Genomic DNA, 22,014 nt, shown 5'->3' with positions numbered 1-22,014 from the left:
TTTTTTTTGAGGGACACAGAAATGTTTTTCACCTTCAGGTTATATGGCCACCCAAAGGAAGCTTAGACAATGGAAAACAAAACAAAAACCAAACCAAACAACTGAGCAAGATGAAGATAACTTTCCCACTAGCAGCATGGCTCAGTGTTATAGCAAGGCAGTATTGAGAGCGAAAATGTTCTGTGATTGAACAAGGGGCGCATTCCCTCTTTGTCCAATCACAGAACACGCCTTATATTCTTTGGAAAGAATACAAGATGTTTTATAAATGGAGAGGTTGCAGAGCAAGCAACTTGCTGTTTTTGCTGGTCTTGTGCCCCAATTGTCAGTTTAAGTGGCAGCTAATGCTTAGATCACTGTCAGGGGGTGCAGCCATGGGTGGGACACACATCACGAGAGGAACATTGGTGCCCCAATATAGTTTTTGCCCAGAGATCAGCTTTAACCTTTGATACCTAAAAGCAGTCCAACTGAGAAGCGGGCAACAGCAAACAAATGGCAAAAAACTGTGAAAAACTGGACCCTGCCTGCAGCTCAGAGAACTGCCTGAAGCTGGCATCAGATGAGGCCAAAAGGTCCACCTAGTTTAACTTGGAGAACCTGCGAATGGAATACCACGTGGAAGTACAACAAATCTGGGAAAGAGGTGCTTGATGTCAAAAAGTCTAAGAAACACTCAAAGATCTAGTAGAGTGCGACTTAATAGAAAAGATAGAAATCCTTGAGATCATAGACTTGGATGAAGGTCTGTCTGAGCGACTTAGAAATGATGGATCAAAAAGTTGGTGCAAACTTGTGGTGTCCACTCAGTATTACAAAAAGGGCTTCACCTCAGATGACGGCTTGATGCCAAAACGCGTACGGTGTGGTACCACCGGTCTGCTTGTGCCTTGAGATGACAGCTGGAGCCGACAGGGCAGAGAGTGATTAGGTGGTTATTCCTTAGGCCCCCCTTCAGACGGGGCAGACCCGTCAGCGGATCCGCTTGCTCAGCGGGGGATCTCTCCGCTGAGCAAGCAGATGACAGGTCTGTGTCCGCTCCACTGCTGCAGAGCAGACACAGCCCACTCTTGTCTGAGTCGGTCGGATGGAAACAGACCACCTGTTTCCACCCGACTTTCATCTGATCTGAAGGACAGATGGTGAATGGATCCCCATCCATCTGTTTTTAGCATAAAGGAGCGGATGCTGGCGGGTGTCAGCGGACATGTCCTCTAACACCCCGCCAGTCCATAGAGAGCTCTGAATGATCCGATCATGTGCGACTTAAAAACGGACAGGCGGACCCGATTGGACCATCAGTGTGAAAGGGGTCTTTGTGTCAGGCTGGCACATGACCACTGAGTGTGTTTGTAAGTTTTATGGCGCAAAAAACTATTACACTATTAGTGCATCTCTCTCCCCATGTCATTTATGTCTGAGCTGAGGACAAGACTGCATTGCTGGCTCTTGGAAGAGTTTTAACCCCCATCGAGGAGAGTGTCTGTCGAGCAGGAGAGGAAAGGAGAGTGGTTGCCCCTGACAGGAAAGACAATTAGTGAATGGTTTATTGCAGTGGTCTCCAAACGGCCAGATACGGCCCTTTGCTTGCTTTGATCTGGTCCTTTGGGCATGATTTCATTCACTGATACCAACAATGCGGTATTACAATGGGCCTACCAGGAAGAGCTGGATCATGTATCAGATATGTGATCCAACGCAGAGAGTCTGCTTTGCTGCCGTACATTAAGCAAGGTGGGAATGCGGTTATATAGACAATATCAGTAGTTTTCATAGAATATAAACCACAAGGTCACAAAAAAATTATTTGGGTGCTACATTAAAGAAAAAAAAAATTGGGGGAAAGAAATAATAATTTGATTTTGCCCATAGATTTAACTTATTTTAAACGTGAAAAGTTCACTTTAGTAATGCATTTATTATTTTTCTTTCTAAGCAGCCTGCAGAGCATCACACCCATCATCAGCAAATCGCAGGTGCAATGTCAGGCTTCTGCAGACTCTCAGGATAGCTGTCTGCCCATACCTCGGATACAGACACTTACCTGAGTGCAGGAAGGTCAGTTAACTATGAAAATGCTTATCAGCGCCCTTGCAGTTCAAGAAATAGCAGCAGTCAGCTGCAATGGCTGATGGTACTTCTAGTCCATTCACAAAAAATTGTGAATGAATGATGCAGACGGGAAGAAGCAGTTAACTGGTAAGCCCACCAACTATTCTCACTCGTTTCAGATGGAGCAGAGACGCATTGTTTAGATTGTATTATAATCTATTATTTGAGATGCCCCCTCACTGCCTGTGCCAATGACATCGAGTTACAGGATCAAGAAAGCGGGATATATCCTCAAGAGGAATTTGTACCAGTCAGACTGCAATTGGTTCAAAGTCATATAAATTATAATGGGTGCTGTAGTGATATGGTGAATGCAGCTATTAACCACTTGTCGCCCTGCCACTGTAGAAACACGCACGGGCAGGCAAAACCACGTTTTAAAACGCGTGTTTTGTAAACAGATAGGGGGCACGCGCGAGGCGCGCCGCCGCCCTATCTATCCCGCCAATCACCGCCGCGGATGTCAGTCGCCGGGTCACAGCCGGTCCTTACCGGCTGTTTCCCGGCGATCGTCGGCAAACAGTGACAGACAGCACAGCTGCAGTAGCTGTGCTGTCTGTCACTTCCCTGACAGCTCGAGGACAAGCTGATCGAGAAAGAAGAGTTTCTCTCTCTCGATCAGCGGTGTCCCGTGCAGCACACACCCCCGCCCCCTAGTAAAAACACTCCCCTCACTCAAATAACCCTTCCCTGCAAAATAAAGTTAACCCCTTCCTCCCCAGTGCCATTAGTACAGTGTCAGTGTTTTTTTTTTTTGCACTGATCGCTGTATTAGTGTTTTTGGGGATGTCAGTGACCCCAAGTCAGTACCCCCCAATGTCAGAATGTCCGCCGCAGTCCCGCCATAAGTCACTGATCGCCGCCATAATTTGCTGATCGCCGCCATTATTAGTATAAAAAATAAATAAAAATCCCAGTATCTTTCCCGCCATCTGTAAATGCTATAACTTTCACGTAAACCAATTAATTTACACGTATTGGGTTTTTTTTTTTTTTTGTTTTTTAGCAAAGACATGTCGCAGAATGCATTTTGGCAGAAATTTATGACTAAATTTGATTTTTGCATTTTTTTTTATTGGACGTTTTATAGAAAAAAGTCCAAAATATTGTTTTTTTTCCCTCAAAATTGTCAGCCTTTTTTTTTTATAGCACAAAAAATAAAAACCGCACAGGCAATCAAATACCACCGAAAGAAAGCTCAATTTGTGGGGAAAAAAAGGATGTAAATTTAATTTATGTACCGTATTGCATGACCGCACAATTGTCCGTTAAACTAGCGCAGTATAGCAGAAAAATGGCGTAAATTGCAGTATCTATACCATAGTTTGTAGACGCTATAACTTCCACACAAAGCAATCAATATACACTTATTGGGATTTTTTTTTTTACCAAAAACATGGAGCAGAATACATTTTGGCCTAAATTTATAACCAGTTTTGAGTTTACTATATATTTTTTATAGTTGAAAGTAAAAAATATTGTTTTTCTTCAAATTTTTGGCATTTTTTGTTTATAGCGTGAAAAATAAAAAGCGCACAGGTGATCAAATACCACCGAAAGAAAGCTCTATTTGTGTGAAAAAAAGGACGTAAATTTCGTTTAGGTGCAGAATTGCATGACCGCGCAATTATCAGTTGAATTAGTGCAGCACCGAGTAGCAAAAAGAGGCCTGATCATTAAGGGGGGTGAATCCTCTGGAGCTCAAGTGGTTAAAGGCGCCCTAATGAAAAGGAACCTACCCTCCCAAAATGTTTGCTATATTAATGGTGATGGCCATGGATCTACAGTAAATGCTCCTGTGCTGCAAGGAAGGTGTCCTCACCTTTCTCAACTATATACAGAACTACAAATGGAAAAAAGAAATATATCACACTGGGTGGAAACTCCTCATTGTAAGTAACTTACTGGAACTGCAGGTGTCCAGCTCCTCCTCTTTCTCCGCCTCCTCCATGTCTCTCCAATCCGGCACCTCGTCATGCTTTATCCGGAGTAAGATATCTGGGCTGATGCTTCTGCCAGAGGCTGCGAATAAAAAAAAAGGAGCAGATGAGAATGACTAACCTGCGGGTAATAAAGAAGCGTGAAATAAAGATGGCTTGTTTTGGAGCAAGCACAGATCACATGGATGACCCAGAGGTAAATGCTGAATGTTGGGGGTTATAAAGTGCCTTCAGGAGTCCTGGGGAAATCCTCACCTGAAGCGGAGTTCTTCTTCTCATTAGCCGGGCTCTTGTCACATTCTTCATCCTTAATCTTCAGAAGAACATCCGCATTCACAATTTTGTAACCTGGAAACAAGACACATTGAAAAATTGATAATACATTTGAAATCAGTTAGGCAACTCGACAGCGAAAGAAATCATACAACAGAGAAAGAGCACAGTAAAGTTTACAGGGAACATCCTCCCTTCTTACATTGATCCTGATGCATCCACTAGATCAGGGGTCTCCTAACATTCTAAACAGAGGGCCAGTTTACTTTGTCAGACTTTGGGGGGGCCGGACTGTGGCCATTGTGAGTAGAAATTGTACTTCCGTCAGTGGGAGTAAACAATGCATCTTTGGTATTAGTGGGAGGAATCGTGGCCCATCATTTGTGTCAGTGAGAGTAATTATGCCCATTTGTTGGTGTCAGTGGGAGGAATAGTGTCTTGCCCAGGCCCAACCCCCTCCTCGGGCTGCAGTTTAGAGATCCCTTCACTAGATCCCTGAAGCCCAACCTGCAGCCCTTTATAGTGCTTACTGTGCAGGCCTCGGAACCGTGAAAACAGTACTTTATTAGCAGCCATCTCCTAACAGTCCCATGTAATATATATATATATATGTAACATAGCCTCTCTCCTGTAGCAAGTGCCCAGTCTCAAACTCATGTATTGGGAGTATGTCCACAGTCGGAGGGTAAAATTACACATACAGAATAATATGCGTGGCTCTGTGGGATGTCAGGAACTGCAGTTGAGACCACCCAAATCTCCAGATCAGTGGTTCACAAACTTTGGTCCTTGGGTGGCATGCAGCCCTTTGTGTGCCTTTATCCAGCCTCTGGGGCACTATTGCTGCCACTGATACAAGGCACTATTCAGCTCCCTGACACCAATGATGGGGCACTATTCCTCCCACTGATACCAATGATGGGGCACTATTCCTCCCACTGATACCAATGACGGGGCACTATTCCTCCCACTGACACCAATGATGGGGCACTATTCCTCCCACTGATATCAATGATGGGGAACTATTCCTCCCACTGATACCAATGATGGGGCACTATTCCTCCCACTGATACCAATGATGGGGCACTATTCCTCCCACTGATACCAATGATGGGGACACTATTCCTCCCACTGATACCAATGATGGGACACTATTCCTCCCACTGATACCAATGATGGGGCACTATTCCTCCACTGATACCAATGATGGGACACTATTCCTCCCACTGATACCAATGATGGGGCACTATTCCTCCCACTGATACCAATGATGGGACACTATTCCTCCCACTGATACCAATGATGGGGCACTATTCCTCCCACTGACACCAATGATGGGGCACTATTCCTCCCACGGATACCAATGATGGGGCACTATTCCTCCCACTGATACCAATGATGGGGACACTATTCAGCTCCCTGACACCAATGATGGGGCACTATTCCTCCCACTGACACCAATGATGGGGGCACTATTCCTCCCACTGACACCAATGATGGGGGCACTATTCCTCCCACTGACACCAATGATGGGGCACTATTCCTCCCACTGACACCAATGATGGGGCACTATTCCTCCCACTGACACCAATGATGGGGCACTATTCCTCCCACTGACACCAATGATGGGGCACTATTCCTCCCACTGACACCAATGATGGGGCACTATTCCTCCCACTGATACCAATGATGGGGCACTATTCCTCCCACTGACACCAATGATGGGGCACTATTCCTCCCACTGACACCAATGATGGGGCACTATTCCTCCCACTGACACCAATGATGGGGCACTATTCCTCCCACTGACACCAATGATGGGGCACTATTCCTCCCACTGACACCAATGATGGGGCACTATTCCTCCCATTGACACCAATGATGGGGCACTATTCCTCCCACTGACACCAATGATGGGGCACTATTCCTCCCATTGACACCAATGATGGGGCACTATTCCTCCCACTGACACCAATGATGGGGCACTATTCCTCCCACTGATACCAATGATGGGGCACTATTCCTCCCATTGTCACCAATAATGGGGCACTATTCCCCTCAGCACTACCAATAATGGAGCACCACTCCTCCTCCTACTGATTACAGATGTTATGCAACCTTATGCAACCTTTTCACCCCCACTGACCACCAAGCCTAAGGCATTGCCCACTCGCTGGGTCATTTTCTACTCCAACTGGCCACACTCTGGCCTCCCCCCCCCAAAAGTCTAAAAGACAGCAAACTAGCTCCTTGAATAAAGAGCACCCTGAACTAGATCAATAGTAAGCCCTGAGATAGCATAACTATAACTCCCCAGGATCAAGCACGTCACTCACGTCATAACGCATCTAACGATCACTTGGATCCATCACATCATGGATACCTCCTGTTAGATGAGTTTATGTGAAATCTCCATTACTGCTGTAAATAATAGTGTGGGTATGTAATATGTCTTCCCATAAATCCCTGTTCTATAGATAGTCGGGGATGGTTTAAGTTGCCAGTGGGAATATTCTATTAATTACACCTTCTTTATTGTTTAACAGAAGTCTTTGCTGAGAATCCTCTTTCAGACAGTTCAGTGCCAGAGTTAGTGTATCCAACAATGGGACCCAAACCTGTTGGCTTCACAAATATCCACTTCAAAGGATCCCTCATTCAGATATGCAATGAAGGTGGCCAGCCGTTCATGAATACTTCATTTCCCAGGAAAAGGTCATGAACTGGCATACTTAAATTCCATAAAGGGTGTGCCAAGATTTGCCTTAAAGGGGGTTGGTGTATGCTAAATACAGGGGATTTGAAGTTAGCCAATTATGAAAGGGAAAAGATTTACCAACCAATCAGAGCTTCTCCATGAAAACTAATGGAGGAGAGGCCTATAACTATAGACACTAGATGAAGAGATGTTCTTTGGAACACCAGTTAGGAGAATGGAACCTGTACGTCTAGTTCCATGGTAATTATGGAATATATCCCTTGCACTTGTATCTAAATGTTTGTCTTATGTCTTTTCTGTCTCACGGTTTGTATTTTGTAATATATTCCAGCTTTCTTAAGGTTTCTTTTATGTAACTAGATAGATTGTTAGTTGACCTCTATCCTATCCACCAATAAGTTTTGCTTGTTGTGTTAAACCTTTCACTTCTGGGTAAGAACTCTTAATTTACCAAATCAGATCAGAGAAGTATTATATTTCATAATCTATAGATTTGGTCATCACATCTATAGATTTCCAGGGTCCACCAGATCACTCAGAACTTCTGAATTACAGGTCTGTACATCCCCAAGATCCATCAGGTCACATATGCCTTCTGAGATCATCAGCATGCATCAAAATCACTTAACTCTTGAAAAAATATTTCCACAGATCACCAGCATCCACCAAATCACAAGTCCATAGGTCACCTGGATCAACCAGATCACTTGCAACTCCTGAGATAATCTATGGATCAGCAGGATCCACCATATCATTTGTACCTCCTGACAAAACACGTCTATAGATCGCCAGGATCCATGTGATTGCAAGCCCTGCAAAACCGGAGACGACTTTTCTAAAGACCAAAGATCCACCAGAACACATGCAACTTCCAAGATGACATTTCTGTAAACTGCCAAAGTCCAACGCATTTCAATAATGTATTTATAGCCATTTGGAATCCTCCGTGTCACTCGTTATGCCTGAAAGGACAAGGCTACAGGCAGGTAGGGGCAGGCACTAGGAAGACAGGAAGAATCAATGAACTACCACAGAGCTCAACAGCGTCCTGTTAGTTCACTGAGAATTTTTTAACCGCAAAACAGTGCGTTTTTGGTTCAACAGACTTCAATGAAGATGCTGCACACAGTTTTTTGTTTTTTTTTTAACACACATTTAGCATTTTTTAACCACTTCAAGTCCGGACACTTTCGCCCCCTTCCTGTCCAGGCCAATTTTCAACTTTCAGTGCTATCACACTTTGAATGACAATTGCACGGTTATGCAACATTGTACCCGTATGAATTTATCATTTTTTTGAGACAGATGCAACTTTATTTTGGTAGCATTTATTCACAACTGGGATTTTTTGTTTTTTGCTATATAAATGAAAAGTCCAAACATTTTGAGGGAAAAAAAAAAAAAAAAGTGTTTTTCTTAGATTATTGATTTGCAAAATTTTATTTCTTCATAAATCTGGACCAAAATATATTAATCTATCATTAGTAAAAAAAAATATATATATAGTTTAGAACCAAAAATTATAATTTTTCAAAAATGTTGACATTTTATTTTATGTTATTTATGGGTTTTTTTTTTTTTTTTTAACATACTGTCACCCTAGCAGAACAGTGTCACCATAATGACACTACTTGTGGGGGGTGATTTTTTTTTTTTTTTTTTTTTTCCATTGATTGCTTTTACACCCATAAAGGCTGTAAAAGCAATACATTTCTCCTCCTCTCTGGCTGCATTCTTGTAGCCATTGAGAAATACTGTGTGAGCTGTGATTGGTCACATCTTGTCACATGGTACAAGGCTGTTGTGAATAGCCTTGTACCATGTGACCTCTGTGATCATTCACAGATTTCACAAGTAGTAAGCAATGATTTCAGAAGTGACATCTTTCTTACTACTATTCATGTGATCACCGATTGCCCAATCAGTGATCACATGATCGGGACCTCACACAGAGGTCCCGTTCAGTGGGCACCGGATCGTGGTACCACGTACTCCCAGGGAGTGCACACAGGCAGAGAAGCGGGGAGGATGTTTATAAACGGCCACCCGCTCCTGCAATGCTCCAGTTTGGCTGTTTATATACACGGGCCGGAAGGGAAGTGGTTAAAGGATAAGTTCACCTTTTGGAACATGTTCCATCAGTTGCAGTCTCTTCCCCCAAGTGACAGCAAGCGGGGATCCTCTCAAGGTGCCAGCTGTCACTATTTGAATATAATGTGGCCGTGCTGGGCTCCGCTCATGCAGCTGCATCATGCATTCAGTTTCTGTGAATGCATGAACTACAACTGAATGTAGTTCTGAATGGACAGTGGGGTTCTCATAAGCAGCCTTGAAATGAATTCAAAAGCCCTGCAGCTTGTAAACATGGAGATGGGAGCTGAAAGCTTCAGGGCTTGTCTGTAGGAGTCTAGCATTGCACCCCTGATCACAGATGTAATGTGATGCAATGCAAATAATAAATGCACGTTTTTTTTCCTGCAAAAATATGTGCACTTATTTTTTCCCCAAAAGGTGAACTTATCCTTTAAGCCACCCCGGGGTGTCTACTTTATTTCTAGACTTTACAACTGCTTTTGTTTTACCTTCTAAGATGACACAGCTGTACACCTCCTACCAGGGGCGGACTGACAACTCATGGGGCCCCCGAGCAATAGGGGATCATGGGGCCCCTGTGTCCCAAACTCAAAAAAGCCTATGAAAAAGGTACCAGGGGCATCTCATGGGGCCCCCTACTGACCCCGGGCCTGAGTTTCCAAATGGTCAGTCCACCCCTGCCTCCTACATCAGTCCCTCACCTCATCTTCACTATGGCCACCTCTGGCTTCTACAATGATGTTATACACATGGATATATATATATATATATATGAAATATCAGTCGGCATTACATGCTGTGGTACTGGGAAAGTTTGGCTCCTTTGAGCTTGCACCCCACCAGATATTTACAAAGGTGCTACTATGGATGCAAAATTGAAACTGTAGAGAGGAAAGATATTTACGAGAGCCAGTTTACGACCCTGAATTCATTGTCCTCATACCCATGGCCTCCAGTGCTGAGTGGATCTCCCGCATCACGTTCTTGTACAGATCCTTCTGCCAGTCCTCCAGCGCACCCCACTCCTCGGCTGAGAAACAGGCCGCCACGTCATTAAATGTCACAGAGCCCTAGCAACACAGAAAAAAGACCAAAAGTCAACAAAAAGCCACAAACCGCCCACTCAATAGAAGAATATACCACATGCATACGTGTAACACCACTGGCAAGTAAAACAGCTGTAAATACACTCAACACAAACTTTATATCAGGTGACTTCTCATCAGTTTGAATGGGCAATGCATACCAAAACCAAGTTGGTTTTACCAGTGATAAATGAAACTTGGTCCCAAAAAAAAAAAAAAAAAAAAAATCGCCCAATTTTTGCTAGAAAAGTACTTAACCTCCCTAGCGGTCTGATTATGTCCAAATTTCTGTGCTCAAAGCGGTACTTTTTTTTGCATGGAAATATGTATTTTTTTTTTTATTGTAGGCCTGTAATTTTTAGGAATAACTCACTGAAATCTGTCCGAACAAGAGTCTAGTAAACATCCCGGGTAGGATAAAACTTTAAACACGAAATCATAAATTATAATTTAATAAATAATCATAAAAAAAATAATATAATAATAATAAATTTAATTCAATATAATCAAACCAAAAACACTGAAATTTGAAATATAGCGCCAAGTTCGCACATCGCTGAGCAAAGTCGCAAAATCGTTTTCAGTGTCTGACAAATTTCCGCCACGAATCATTATCACTCAATTCTGCAAGTGGTTCTGATTTACTATCGCTGTTCTCTAGCTGATCTAAAACTGCTTTTGACCTAAAGGGACACTTTTTGGACGCCGTGGACATTTCTCTGTTTCCAGGCAGAAAGAACAGTAAAAATGCAGGCAGGGCGCAGGACAAAGCACTCGGGACAAAATGTATGTGAAATGGTTTGATACAGGAATGTTTTACTATGTGATTTTAGTGATTTTTGTGAATGTCACTTTTTGTCATTTTCAAATTTCCTGCCGTTCCGTCCCCCGTACGTCCCGACGCTCGCAGGGGACGGAACCCAGATGACAGATGCCGGCATCCGCCGGATTACATTGCTGGGGACACTGCAGGAGGGACATCGCGGGAGTGCAGGACAAGGTAAGTGATCGAGGGATCCCGGAGTAGCGCCACATGGTAAGCCTGAGTGTAGCTCGGGGTTACCGCTTGTGGTACTGAAACTTTACCCCGAACTACACTCGGGAATATTGCCAGGGGGGTTAAAACCCCCAAAAACATTACATATATTTAAGCAGAAGCCCTAGTGGAATAAAATGGTGGGTGTTTTCCAATTTTTATGTCACACCATAATTGCGCAGTGGTATTTCAAAAGCAAATTAACTAACACACACACACACACACACACACACACTTTAATGAATCCTAATGCACAAAAACAATAAAATTAGGGATGCACCGATATCGTTTATTGGCGAGAACAAGTACTGATACTTTTGGTCAAATACTTGCAGATACCAATTACCGATACTTTGCCTTGCGATTTGCATTAATGGACACAAATTGCACTGCAAAATAGCATGTGATTTGAAGAGGAATGCGATTAATGTCCAAATCACATGCGGTTTCCCCACTGCTCCTATGTGAACCCAGGCTTGTCATAGCCAAGTTCACACAGGAGCGATGGGGTAACCCCTGCAGGCATCCCGTACTAAATCTCAGTGGTAGGAGAGGAGAGAAAGTGGCAGGGGTGCTTTTTTTCCTCTCCTTGCAGGGATGACAATTCAAGCAAGAGAGCAGTTGATTGGTCAGCACTGTCACATGGACGGTGCTGATCAATCAGATGCCGCCTTGCCCTGTCATTGCTGCAAGGAGAGGAGAGAAAGCCGCTTCACAGGTCTGGAGATTTGAAATCCCCCAGGGCTCTCTCTCCTCTCCTACCACTGAGACTCAGCATGGGATGCCTGCAGGGCTTCCCACACCGCTCCTGTGTGAATTCTGCTATGACAAGCCTTGGTTCACATAGGAGCAGTGGGGAAACAGCATGCGATTTGGACAGGAATCGCATTCCTGTTCAAATCACATGCTAACCTTTGCAGTGCAATTTGCATCCATTAAACGCAAACTGCACTGCAAAGTATCGGTTAAGGTACCGGGAGTATTTTGACAAGTTACTGTATTGTCTCCCGTAAAGCGCTGAGCAAACTGTTGGCGCTATATAAATCCTGTATAATAATAATAATAAGTACGAGTACTCATGATAGTCAGTATCGGTATTGATGCATCCCTACAAAAAATACAATTGTTTGGTAATATATAAAAGATGATATTATGCAAATAATAATCGATACCAAATATGTCACACATTGGAATGGTGGCAAACCACTTAAAAATCTCCATAGGTGACTACTTCAGTCCCAAGCCTTCTCTGGCACTTTCTGTTTACATTTTATGTTTACATTAACCACTTGCCCTCCAGAGGATCCCCCCCCCCCTTCCTGACCAGGACATTTTTCGCGTTACAGAGCTGTGTTACTTTAACGGACAATTGCACAGTCATGTAACGCTGCACCCAAATGAAATTTACGTCTTTTTCCCAACGAATTGAGCTTTCTTTCGGTGGTATTTGATTGCCTGTGCATTTTATTTTTTGCGCTATAAACAAAAAATAACCAACAATTTTGAGAAAAAAACAAACAATATTTTGGAATTTTTGCTATTAAACATGTCCAGTAAAAAATTTTAAAAATCAAATTTCACCATAAATTTAGGCCAAAATGTATTCTGTGACATGTCTTTGCTAGAAAAAAAAAATCCCAATATGTGTAAATTAAATTGGTTTATGTGAAAGTTACAGTGTTTACAAAATGGCGGTATTGATACTGGAATTTTTTTTCCCCTACTAATGGCGGCGATCAGTAACTTTTAGTGGGACTGCAATGGACATTCTAACATCCCCAGTGCCAGGGAGGGAGGGAAGGAAGGAAGAGAAAAAGGGAATGGATAGAGAAACGAATGGGAAGGAAGGAAGGGGAAGGAAGGAAGGAAGGGGAAGGAAGGAAGGGGAAGGAAGGAAGGGGAAGGAAGGGGAAGGAAGGAAGGAAGGAAGGAAGGAAGGAAGGAAGGAAGGAAGGAAGGAAGGAAGGGGAAGAAAGGAAGGAAGGGGAAGAAAGGAAGGAAGGGGAAGAAAGGAAGGAAGAAAGGAAGGAAGGGGAAGAAAGGAAGGAAGGAAGGAAGGAAGGGGAAGAAAGGAAGGAAGGAAGGAAGGAAGGGGAAGAAAGGAAGGAAGGAAGGAAGGAAGGGGAAGAAAGGAAGGAAGGAAGGAAGGGGAAGGAAGGAAGGAAGGAAGGGGAAGGAAGGAAGGGGAAGAAAGGAAGGAAGGAAGGAAGGGGAAGAAAGGAAGGAAGGGGAAGAAAGGAAGGAAGGAAGGAAGGGGAAGAAAGGAAGGAAGGAAGGAAGGGGAAGAAAGGAAGGAAGGGGAAGAAAGGAAGGAAGGGGAAGAAAGGAAGGAAGGGGAAGAAAGGAAGGAAGGGGAAGAAAGGAAGGAAGGGGAAGAAAGGAAGGAAGGGGAAGAAAGGAAGGAAGGAAGGAAGGGGAAGAAAGGAAGGAAGGAAGGAAGGGGAAGAAAGGAAGGAAGGAAGGGGAAGGAAGGAAGGAAGGAAGGAAGGGGAAGGAAGGAAGGAAGGAAGGAAGGAAGGGGAAGGAAGGAAGGAAGGAAGGAAGGGGAAGGAAGGAAGGAAGGAAGGGGAAGGAAGGAAGGAAGGAAGGAAGGGGAAGGAAGGAAGGAAGGGGAAGGAAGGAAGGAAGGGGGAAGGAAGGAAGGAAGGAGGGGGAAGGAAGGAAGGAGGGGGAAGGAAGGAAGGAGGGGGAAGGAAGGAAGGAGGGGGAAGGAAGGAAGGAGGGGGAAGGAAGGAAGGAAGGAGGGGGAAGGAAGGAAGGAAGGAGGGGGAAGGAAGGAAGGAAGGAGGGAGAAGGAAGGAAGAACTGACACTACTAATGGCACTGGGCAGGAAGTGGTTAATGTGAGGGGCAATCAAAGGGTTAACTATGTGTAAGGAGTATTTTTACTAGGGGGCAGGGGTCACTAAGCACACTGCTCTGGATGGCTATGATGTGCATAGCCATCCAGAGCAGTGTGTCTGAGCTGACAGGGAGGAAGACTGTTAGTAAACAAAACTGTTTTCCTCCCCGTCGGAGATGCTTGGGCACATGCGCCCCCTACTCGGAAATGCAAAAAATAAATAAATAAAATAATCATATATATATATATATATATATATATATATATATATATATATATATATATATATATATATATATATATATATATTTATTTTTGCATTTCCAGGTAGGGGGTTCACGTGCCCTACCTGCTCTGCCATGTATATGATTTTGCGCATCCGTGCCGCCCTGTACCAGCAGAACCCGCAAGCATTATACTTTTATTTTTAAAGCAGAGGCCCTAGACAATAAACTGGTGGTTTTTGCATTTTTTTTCTGTGGCATGGTATTTTGCAGCAGTTTTGCAAACTCAATTTTTGGGGAAAAAAATTGCACTTTTCAATTTTATTGCAAATTAAAAAAAAAGGTAATACATAACCCAATTTTCTGCAAAATAGAAAGGATGATGTTACGCTGAGTAAATAGATACCAAAACATGGCATGCTTTAAAACTGCAACCGCTTGTGCAACAGCGACAAACTACATCAAATTTTACTATTCGTAGGCAACGCTTTATAAGCCTTAAGAGGCTATCACTTTAGATTTACAGGAGGAGGCCTGGTGCTAGAATTACTGCCCATGATCTGACGTCCATGGCGATTCCTCACGTGTGGGATGATCTCTGTTTGCGTGCGTGCCCGATGCGTGCGTATGCCTTTGCACGTGAGGACAGGGGCACTTAATTTTTTTACACTGTCACTTTAAATTTAAAATTTTTTTTTTTTTTAAATCACTTATTGCTCTCACAAGGAATGTAAATATCCCCTGTGACAGCAATAGACACGTGCGGGTATTTTTTTAAGGAGGGAGACCGCAAGAGCGGTGTTCTTTAATGCTTTCAGAAAAAAAGGCACAGAAAAGTTCCCAAGTACACCAGAAGTGAAGTTAAGTCATCTCTTCCAGTTTACTGGCTTTGTTTGGCTGTCTTGCCAGCTGGTGGGAGGGACATCCCTTCCCGCTGCTTATACAAGCCCCTCCGATTGCTTGTACAAGAGAGCTGACTGGTGGCTCTGAAAACCGTACCAGGGTGATGCCTGCGACTGCAAGGCATCCCTCCAGTACAAATACTGAAAGTCCAATGACATACGGGTAAACGCAGTGGTGAAAAGCTTAGAGTTACACAGGAGGAGCTAGAATCATTGCTCTCACTCCGACATTCCCCGCAATACCTCACGTTTGGTGTGATCATTACTTACACATGCAAGTGGGGCAGGGGCGGACTGACCATTTGGAAACTCGGGCACTGCCCGAGGGCCCGGGGTCAGTAGGGGGCCCCATGAGATTCCCCTGGTACCTTTTTCCTAGCCTTTTTTGAGTTTGGGTAAGGACACAGGGGTCCCATGATCCCATATTGCCCGGGGGCCCCATGAGTTGTCAGTCCGCCCCTGATGTGGGGCCAATTTTTTTAAAAAAATAAAAATAAATAAAATGTATCACTTTTATTGCTATCGCAAGCGATGAACAACATCCCTAGTCATAGCTGGAGTAGTGACAGGTGCTTTTTATGAAGAGATCTGGGATCTATCAGACCACATATCTTTCCTCTAGCCATTATTGGTTTGATCAGAAGCTTTCACAAGCTAGTAATGGTTTGTTTACATTTGTGCAAAACCAGAAATCACAAAATACTCACTTCAGGTTTCTTAGACATAGTTATATAGTCTGGCTGAAATGTAAACCTCATTTCCCACATAGTTGCCCAATTACACAGAGCATTGAGGTCGGCTTGTAGGTTGGAGACATCCTGTAAGGACGTTATTCCACGGCACAGCTTGGTGTCATCTGCAAAGACTGAAATGGGATTTATAATCCCAGACCCTATATTGTTTATAAATATATTATAAAATAAGGGTCCCAACAATGAACCTTGGGGTACACCACTGACACCCCTAGACCAATCAGAGTATGAATCATTAACCACTACTTTCTGAATACCATCTTTTAGCCAGTTTTCTAACCATTTACATACAGATTTTTAAAAAAAGCCTGTAGACTTTACCTTACACATTAGCCGTGTGTGGGGAACTGTGTCAAATGCTTTGCTGGGTTTTTTTTTTGCCTTCCTCTGGATCAACTGTGGGTATAGGATTATAACTTTTTTTTGGGTTGAACTGGATAGACTTTTGTCTTTTTTCAGCCAGACTATGTAACTATGATCCAATTTGCTCCTGCAAAAATTCCTTCCCGATCCCCCCCGAGAGGCAATCTGATATTGCCTGGATCAGCTTTCCCTAGATCATAGAGATCAGGGACGGTCTGGTCTTTGGTCATCTCTATGGTCAGCTGGCTTCAGTCCCAGGCTTCCCGCTGGGATGGGAGAGCCCTGGAAGATGGTAAAAGGGAAGGGGGGGGGGGGGGGGGGGAGTGAGAGGAAACCCCTTTCTGCCAACTGTAAAAGCGATCTGGCAGCTAAGCGCCAGGATCGACCTTTACATTAAAGCCCACCACCTGCTGAAAAAATATGATACCAGCTGCAGTCATCTCGGTATAACCGCTTCAACCTGGTGACGTTCAGGAGTGTCATGGAGGCTGAAGTGGTTAAACTTCTAAAATGGAATTAAACTAATATTTTCCAACTTTCCCTCATTAGTAAGCTGATAATCTATACATGACATTGACAGCATCATCAAAATCCTCTACAGCCTTCCCATATATGTGTGTACATGTCCGAGTCTGTATACGCGTGTGTGTACATGTCAGAGTCTGTATACGCGTGTGTGTACATGTCAGAGTCTGTATACGCGTGTGTGTACATGTCAGAGTCTGTATACGCGTGTGTGTACATGTCAGAGTCTGTATACGCGTGTGTGTACATGTCAGAGTCTGTATACGCGTGTGTGTACATGTCAGAGTCTGTATACGCGTGTGTGTACATGTCAGAGTCTGTATACGCGTGTGTGTACATGTCAGAGTCTGTATACGCGTGTGTGTACATGTCAGAGTCTGTATACGCGTGTGTGTACATGTCAGAGTCTGTATACGCGTGTGTGTACATGTCAGAGTCTGTATACGCGTGTGTGTACATGTCAGAGTCTGTATACGCGTGTGTGTACATGTCAGAGTCTGTATACGCGTGTGTGTACATGTCAGAGTCTGTATACGCGTGTGTGTACATGTCAGAGTCTGTATACGCGTGTGTGTACATGTCAGAGTCTGTATACGCGTGTGTGTACATGTCAGAGTCTGTATACGCGTGTGTGTACATGTCAGAGTCTGTATACGCGTGTGTGTACATGTCAGAGTCTGTATACGCGTGTGTGTACATGTCAGAGTCTGTATACGCGTGTGTGTACATGTCAGAGTCTGTATACGCGTGTGTGTACATGTCAGAGTCTGTATACGCGTGTGTGTACATGTCAGAGTCTGTATACGCGTGTGTGTACATGTCAGAGTCTGTATACGCGTGTGTGTACATGTCAGAGTCTGTATACGCGTGTGTGTACATGTCAGAGTCTGTATACGCGTGTGTGTACATGTCAGAGTCTGTATACGCGTGTGTGTACATGTCAGAGTCTGTATACGCGTGTGTGTACATGTCAGAGTCTGTATACGCGTGTGTGTACATGTCAGAGTCTGTATACGCGTGTGTGTACATGTCAGAGTCTGTATACGCGTGTGTGTACATGTCAGAGTCTGTATACGCGTGTGTGTACATGTCAGAGTCTGTATACGCGTGTGTGTACATGTCAGAGTCTGTATACGCGTGTGTGTACATGTCCGAGTCTGTATACGCGTGTGTGTACATGTCAGAGTCTGTATACGCGTGTGTGTACATGTCAGAGTCTGTATACGCGTGTGTGTACATGTCAGAGTCTGTATACGCGTGTGTGTACATGTCCGAGTCTGTATACGCGTGTGTGCACATGTCCGAGTCTGTATACGCGTGTGTGCACATGTCCGAGTCTGTATACGCGTGTGTGCACATGTCCGAGTCTGTATACGCGTGTGTGCACATGTCCGAGTCTGTATACGCGTGTGTGCACATGTCCGAGTCTGTATACGCGTGTGTGCACATGTCCGAGTCTGTATACGCGTGTGTGCACATGTCCGAGTCTGTATACGCGTGTGTGCACATGTCCGAGTCTGTATACGCGTGTGTGCACATGTCCGAGTCTGTATACGCGTGTGTGCACATGTCCGAGTCTGTATACGCGTGTGTGCACATGTCCGAGTCTGTATACGCGTGTGTGCACATGTCCGAGTCTGTATACGCGTGTGTGCACATGTCCGAGTCTGTATACGCGTGTGTGCACATGTCCGAGTCTGTATACGCGTGTGTGCACATGTCCGAGTCTGTATACGCGTGTGTGCACATGTCCGAGTCTGTATACGCGTGTGTGCACATGTCCGAGTCTGTATACGCGTGTGTGCACATGTCCGAGTCTGTATACGCGTGTGTGCACATGTCCGAGTCTGTATACGCGTGTGTGCACATGTCCGAGTCTGTATACGCGTGTGTGCACATGTCCGAGTCTGTATACGCGTGTGTGCACATGTCCGAGTCTGTATACGCGTGTGTGCACATGTCCGAGTCTGTATACGCGTGTGTGCACATGTCCGAGTCTGTATACGCGTGTGTGCACATGTCCGAGTCTGTATACGCGTGTGTGCACATGTCCGAGTCTGTATACGCGTGTGTGCACATGTCCGAGTCTGTATACGCGTGTGTGCACATGTCCGAGTCTGTATACGCGTGTGTGCACATGTCCGAGTCTGTATACGCGTGTGTGCACATGTCCGAGTCTGTATACGCGTGTGTGCACATGTCCGAGTCTGTATACGCGTGTGTGCACATGTCCGAGTCTGTATACGCGTGTGTGCACATGTCCGAGTCTGTATACGCGTGTGTGCACATGTCCGAGTCTGTATACGCGTGTGTGCACATGTCCGAGTCTGTATACGCGTGTGTGCACATGTCCGAGTCTGTATACGCGTGTGTGCACATGTCCGAGTCTGTATACGCGTGTGTGCACATGTCCGAGTCTGTATACGCGTGTGTGCACATGTCCGAGTCTGTATACGCGTGTGTGCACATGTCCGAGTCTGTATACGCGTGTGTGCACATGTCCGAGTCTGTATACGCGTGTGTGCACATGTCCGAGTCTGTATACGCGTGTGTGCACATGTCCGAGTCTGTATACGCGTGTGTGCACATGTCCGAGTCTGTATACGCGTGTGTGCACATGTCCGAGTCTGTATACGCGTGTGTGCACATGTCCGAGTCTGTATACGCGTGTGTGCACATGTCCGAGTCTGTATACGCGTGTGTGCACATGTCCGAGTCTGTATACGCGTGTGTGCACATGTCCGAGTCTGTATACGCGTGTGTGCACATGTCCGAGTCTGTATACGCGTGTGTGCACATGTCCGAGTCTGTATACGCGTGTGTGCACATGTCCGAGTCTGTATACGCGTGTGTGCACATGTCCGAGTCTGTATACGCGTGTGTGCACATGTCCGAGTCTGTATACGCGTGTGTGCACATGTCCGAGTCTGTATACGCGTGTGTGCACATGTCCGAGTCTGTATACGCGTGTGTGCACATGTCCGAGTCTGTATACGCGTGTGTGCACATGTCCGAGTCTGTATACGCGTGTGTGCACATGTCCGAGTCTGTATACGCGTGTGTGCACATGTCCGAGTCTGTATACGCGTGTGTGCACATGTCCGAGTCTGTATACGCGTGTGTGCACATGTCCGAGTCTGTATACGCGTGTGTGCACATGTCCGAGTCTGTATACGCGTGTGTGCACATGTCCGAGTCTGTATACGCGTGTGTGCACATGTCCGAGTCTGTATACGCGTGTGTGCACATGTCCGAGTCTGTATACGCGTGTGTGCACATGTCCGAGTCTGTATACGCGTGTGTGCACATGTCCGAGTCTGTATACGCGTGTGTGCACATGTCCGAGTCTGTATACGCGTGTGTGCACATGTCCGAGTCTGTATACGCGTGTGTGCACATGTCCGAGTCTGTATACGCGTGTGTGCACATGTCCGAGTCTGTATACGCGTGTGTGCACATGTCCGAGTCTGTATACGCGTGTGTGCACATGTCCGAGTCTGTATACGCGTGTGTGCACATGTCCGAGTCTGTATACGCGTGTGTGCACATGTCCGAGTCTGTATACGCGTGTGTGCACATGTCCGAGTCTGTATACGCGTGTGTGCACATGTCCGAGTCTGTATACGCGTGTGTGCACATGTCCGAGTCTGTATACGCGTGTGTGCACATGTCCGAGTCTGTATACGCGTGTGTGCACATGTCCGAGTCTGTATACGCGTGTGTGCACATGTCCGAGTCTGTATACGCGTGTGTGCACATGTCCGAGTCTGTATACGCGTGTGTGCACATGTCCGAGTCTGTATACGCGTGTGTGCACATGTCCGAGTCTGTATACGCGTGTGTGCACATGTCCGAGTCTGTATACGCGTGTGTGCACATGTCCGAGTCTGTATACGCGTGTGTGCACATGTCCGAGTCTGTATACGCGTGTGTGCACATGTCCGAGTCTGTATACGCGTGTGTGCACATGTCCGAGTCTGTATACGCGTGTGTGCACATGTCCGAGTCTGTATACGCGTGTGTGCACATGTCCGAGTCTGTATACGCGTGTGTACATGTCCGAGTCTGTATACGCGTGTGTACATGTCCGAGTCTGTATACGCGTGTGTACATGTCCGAGTCTGTATACGCGTGTGTACATGTCCGAGTCTGTATACGCGTGTGTACATGTCCGAGTCTGTATACGCGTGTGTACATGTCCGAGTCTGTATACGCGTGTGTACATGTCCGAGTCTGTATACGCGTGTGTACATGTCCGAGTCTGTATACGCGTGTGTACATGTCCGAGTCTGTATACGTGTGTGTCTGAGTGTATGCATGTGTTGTATATACACTATATTGGCAAAAGTATTGGTCGGCCTGCCTTTACACGCACATGACCTTTAATGGCATCCCAGTCTTAGTCCATAGGGTTCAGTATTGAGTTGGCCCGCCCTTTGCAGCTATAACAGCTTCAACTCTTCTGGGAAGGCCATCCACAAGGTTTAGGAGGGTGTCTATGGGAAGGTTTGACCATTCTTCCAGAAGAGCATTTGTGAGGTCAGGCACTGATGTCAAACAAGAAGGCCTGGCTCACAGTCTCCACTCTAATTCATCCCAAAGATGTTCTATGGTGTTGAGGTCAGGACTCTGCAGGCCAGTCAAGTTCCTGCACCCCAAACTCGCTCATCCATGTCTTTATGGACCTTGCTTTGTGCACTGGTATGCAGTCATGTTGGAACAGGAAGGGCCATCCCCAAACTCTTCCCCCAAAGTTATGAGCCTGAAATTGTCCAAAATGTCTTGGTATGCTGATGCCTTAAGAGTTCCCTTCACTGGAACTAGGGGGCCAAGCCCAACCTCTGAAAAACAACCCCACATTATAATCCCCCCTCCACCAAACTTTACACTTGGCACAATGCAGTCAGGGAAGTACCGTTCTCCTGGTAACTGCCAAACCCAGACACTTCCATCGGATTGCCAGACAGAGAAGTGAGATTGGTCATTCCAGAGAACGTCTCCACTGTTCTAGAGTCCAGTGGCAGCATACTTTACACCACTACAACCAACACTTTGAATTGCACTTGGTGATGTAAGACTTGGATGCAGCTGCTCAGCCATGGAAACCCATTCCATGAAACTCTCTACACACTGTTGTTGTGCTTATC

At 45.3% G+C, this 22,014-nt stretch overlaps 1 protein-coding gene across 1 annotated transcript in view; it reads right to left on the bottom strand.

The window, feature by feature from the left end:
- Positions 1 to 22,014, bottom strand: part of LOC149432247 (uncharacterized) — a 43,642-nt gene that overhangs the window by 3,371 nt on the left and 18,257 nt on the right. Inside the window, exons 3-5 of the mRNA XM_089665371.1 lie at positions 10,082 to 10,208; positions 4,308 to 4,400; positions 4,018 to 4,134 (exon numbers count right to left, since the gene is read on the bottom strand). Of these exons, the coding sequence (XP_089521497.1) occupies positions 4,018 to 4,134; positions 4,308 to 4,400; positions 10,082 to 10,208 (337 nt within the window). The remainder of the gene's footprint in view (positions 1 to 4,017; positions 4,135 to 4,307; positions 4,401 to 10,081; positions 10,209 to 22,014) is intronic.

The sequence above is a fragment of the Staurois parvus genome, unplaced genomic scaffold (genome assembly GCF_062004578.1).
Source record: "Staurois parvus isolate SC_StPar_1 unplaced genomic scaffold, SC_StPar_1.0 ptg002181l, whole genome shotgun sequence".
NCBI lineage: Eukaryota > Metazoa > Chordata > Amphibia > Anura > Ranidae > Staurois > Staurois parvus.
This window is presented reverse-complemented; position numbering and strand designations above follow the sequence as displayed.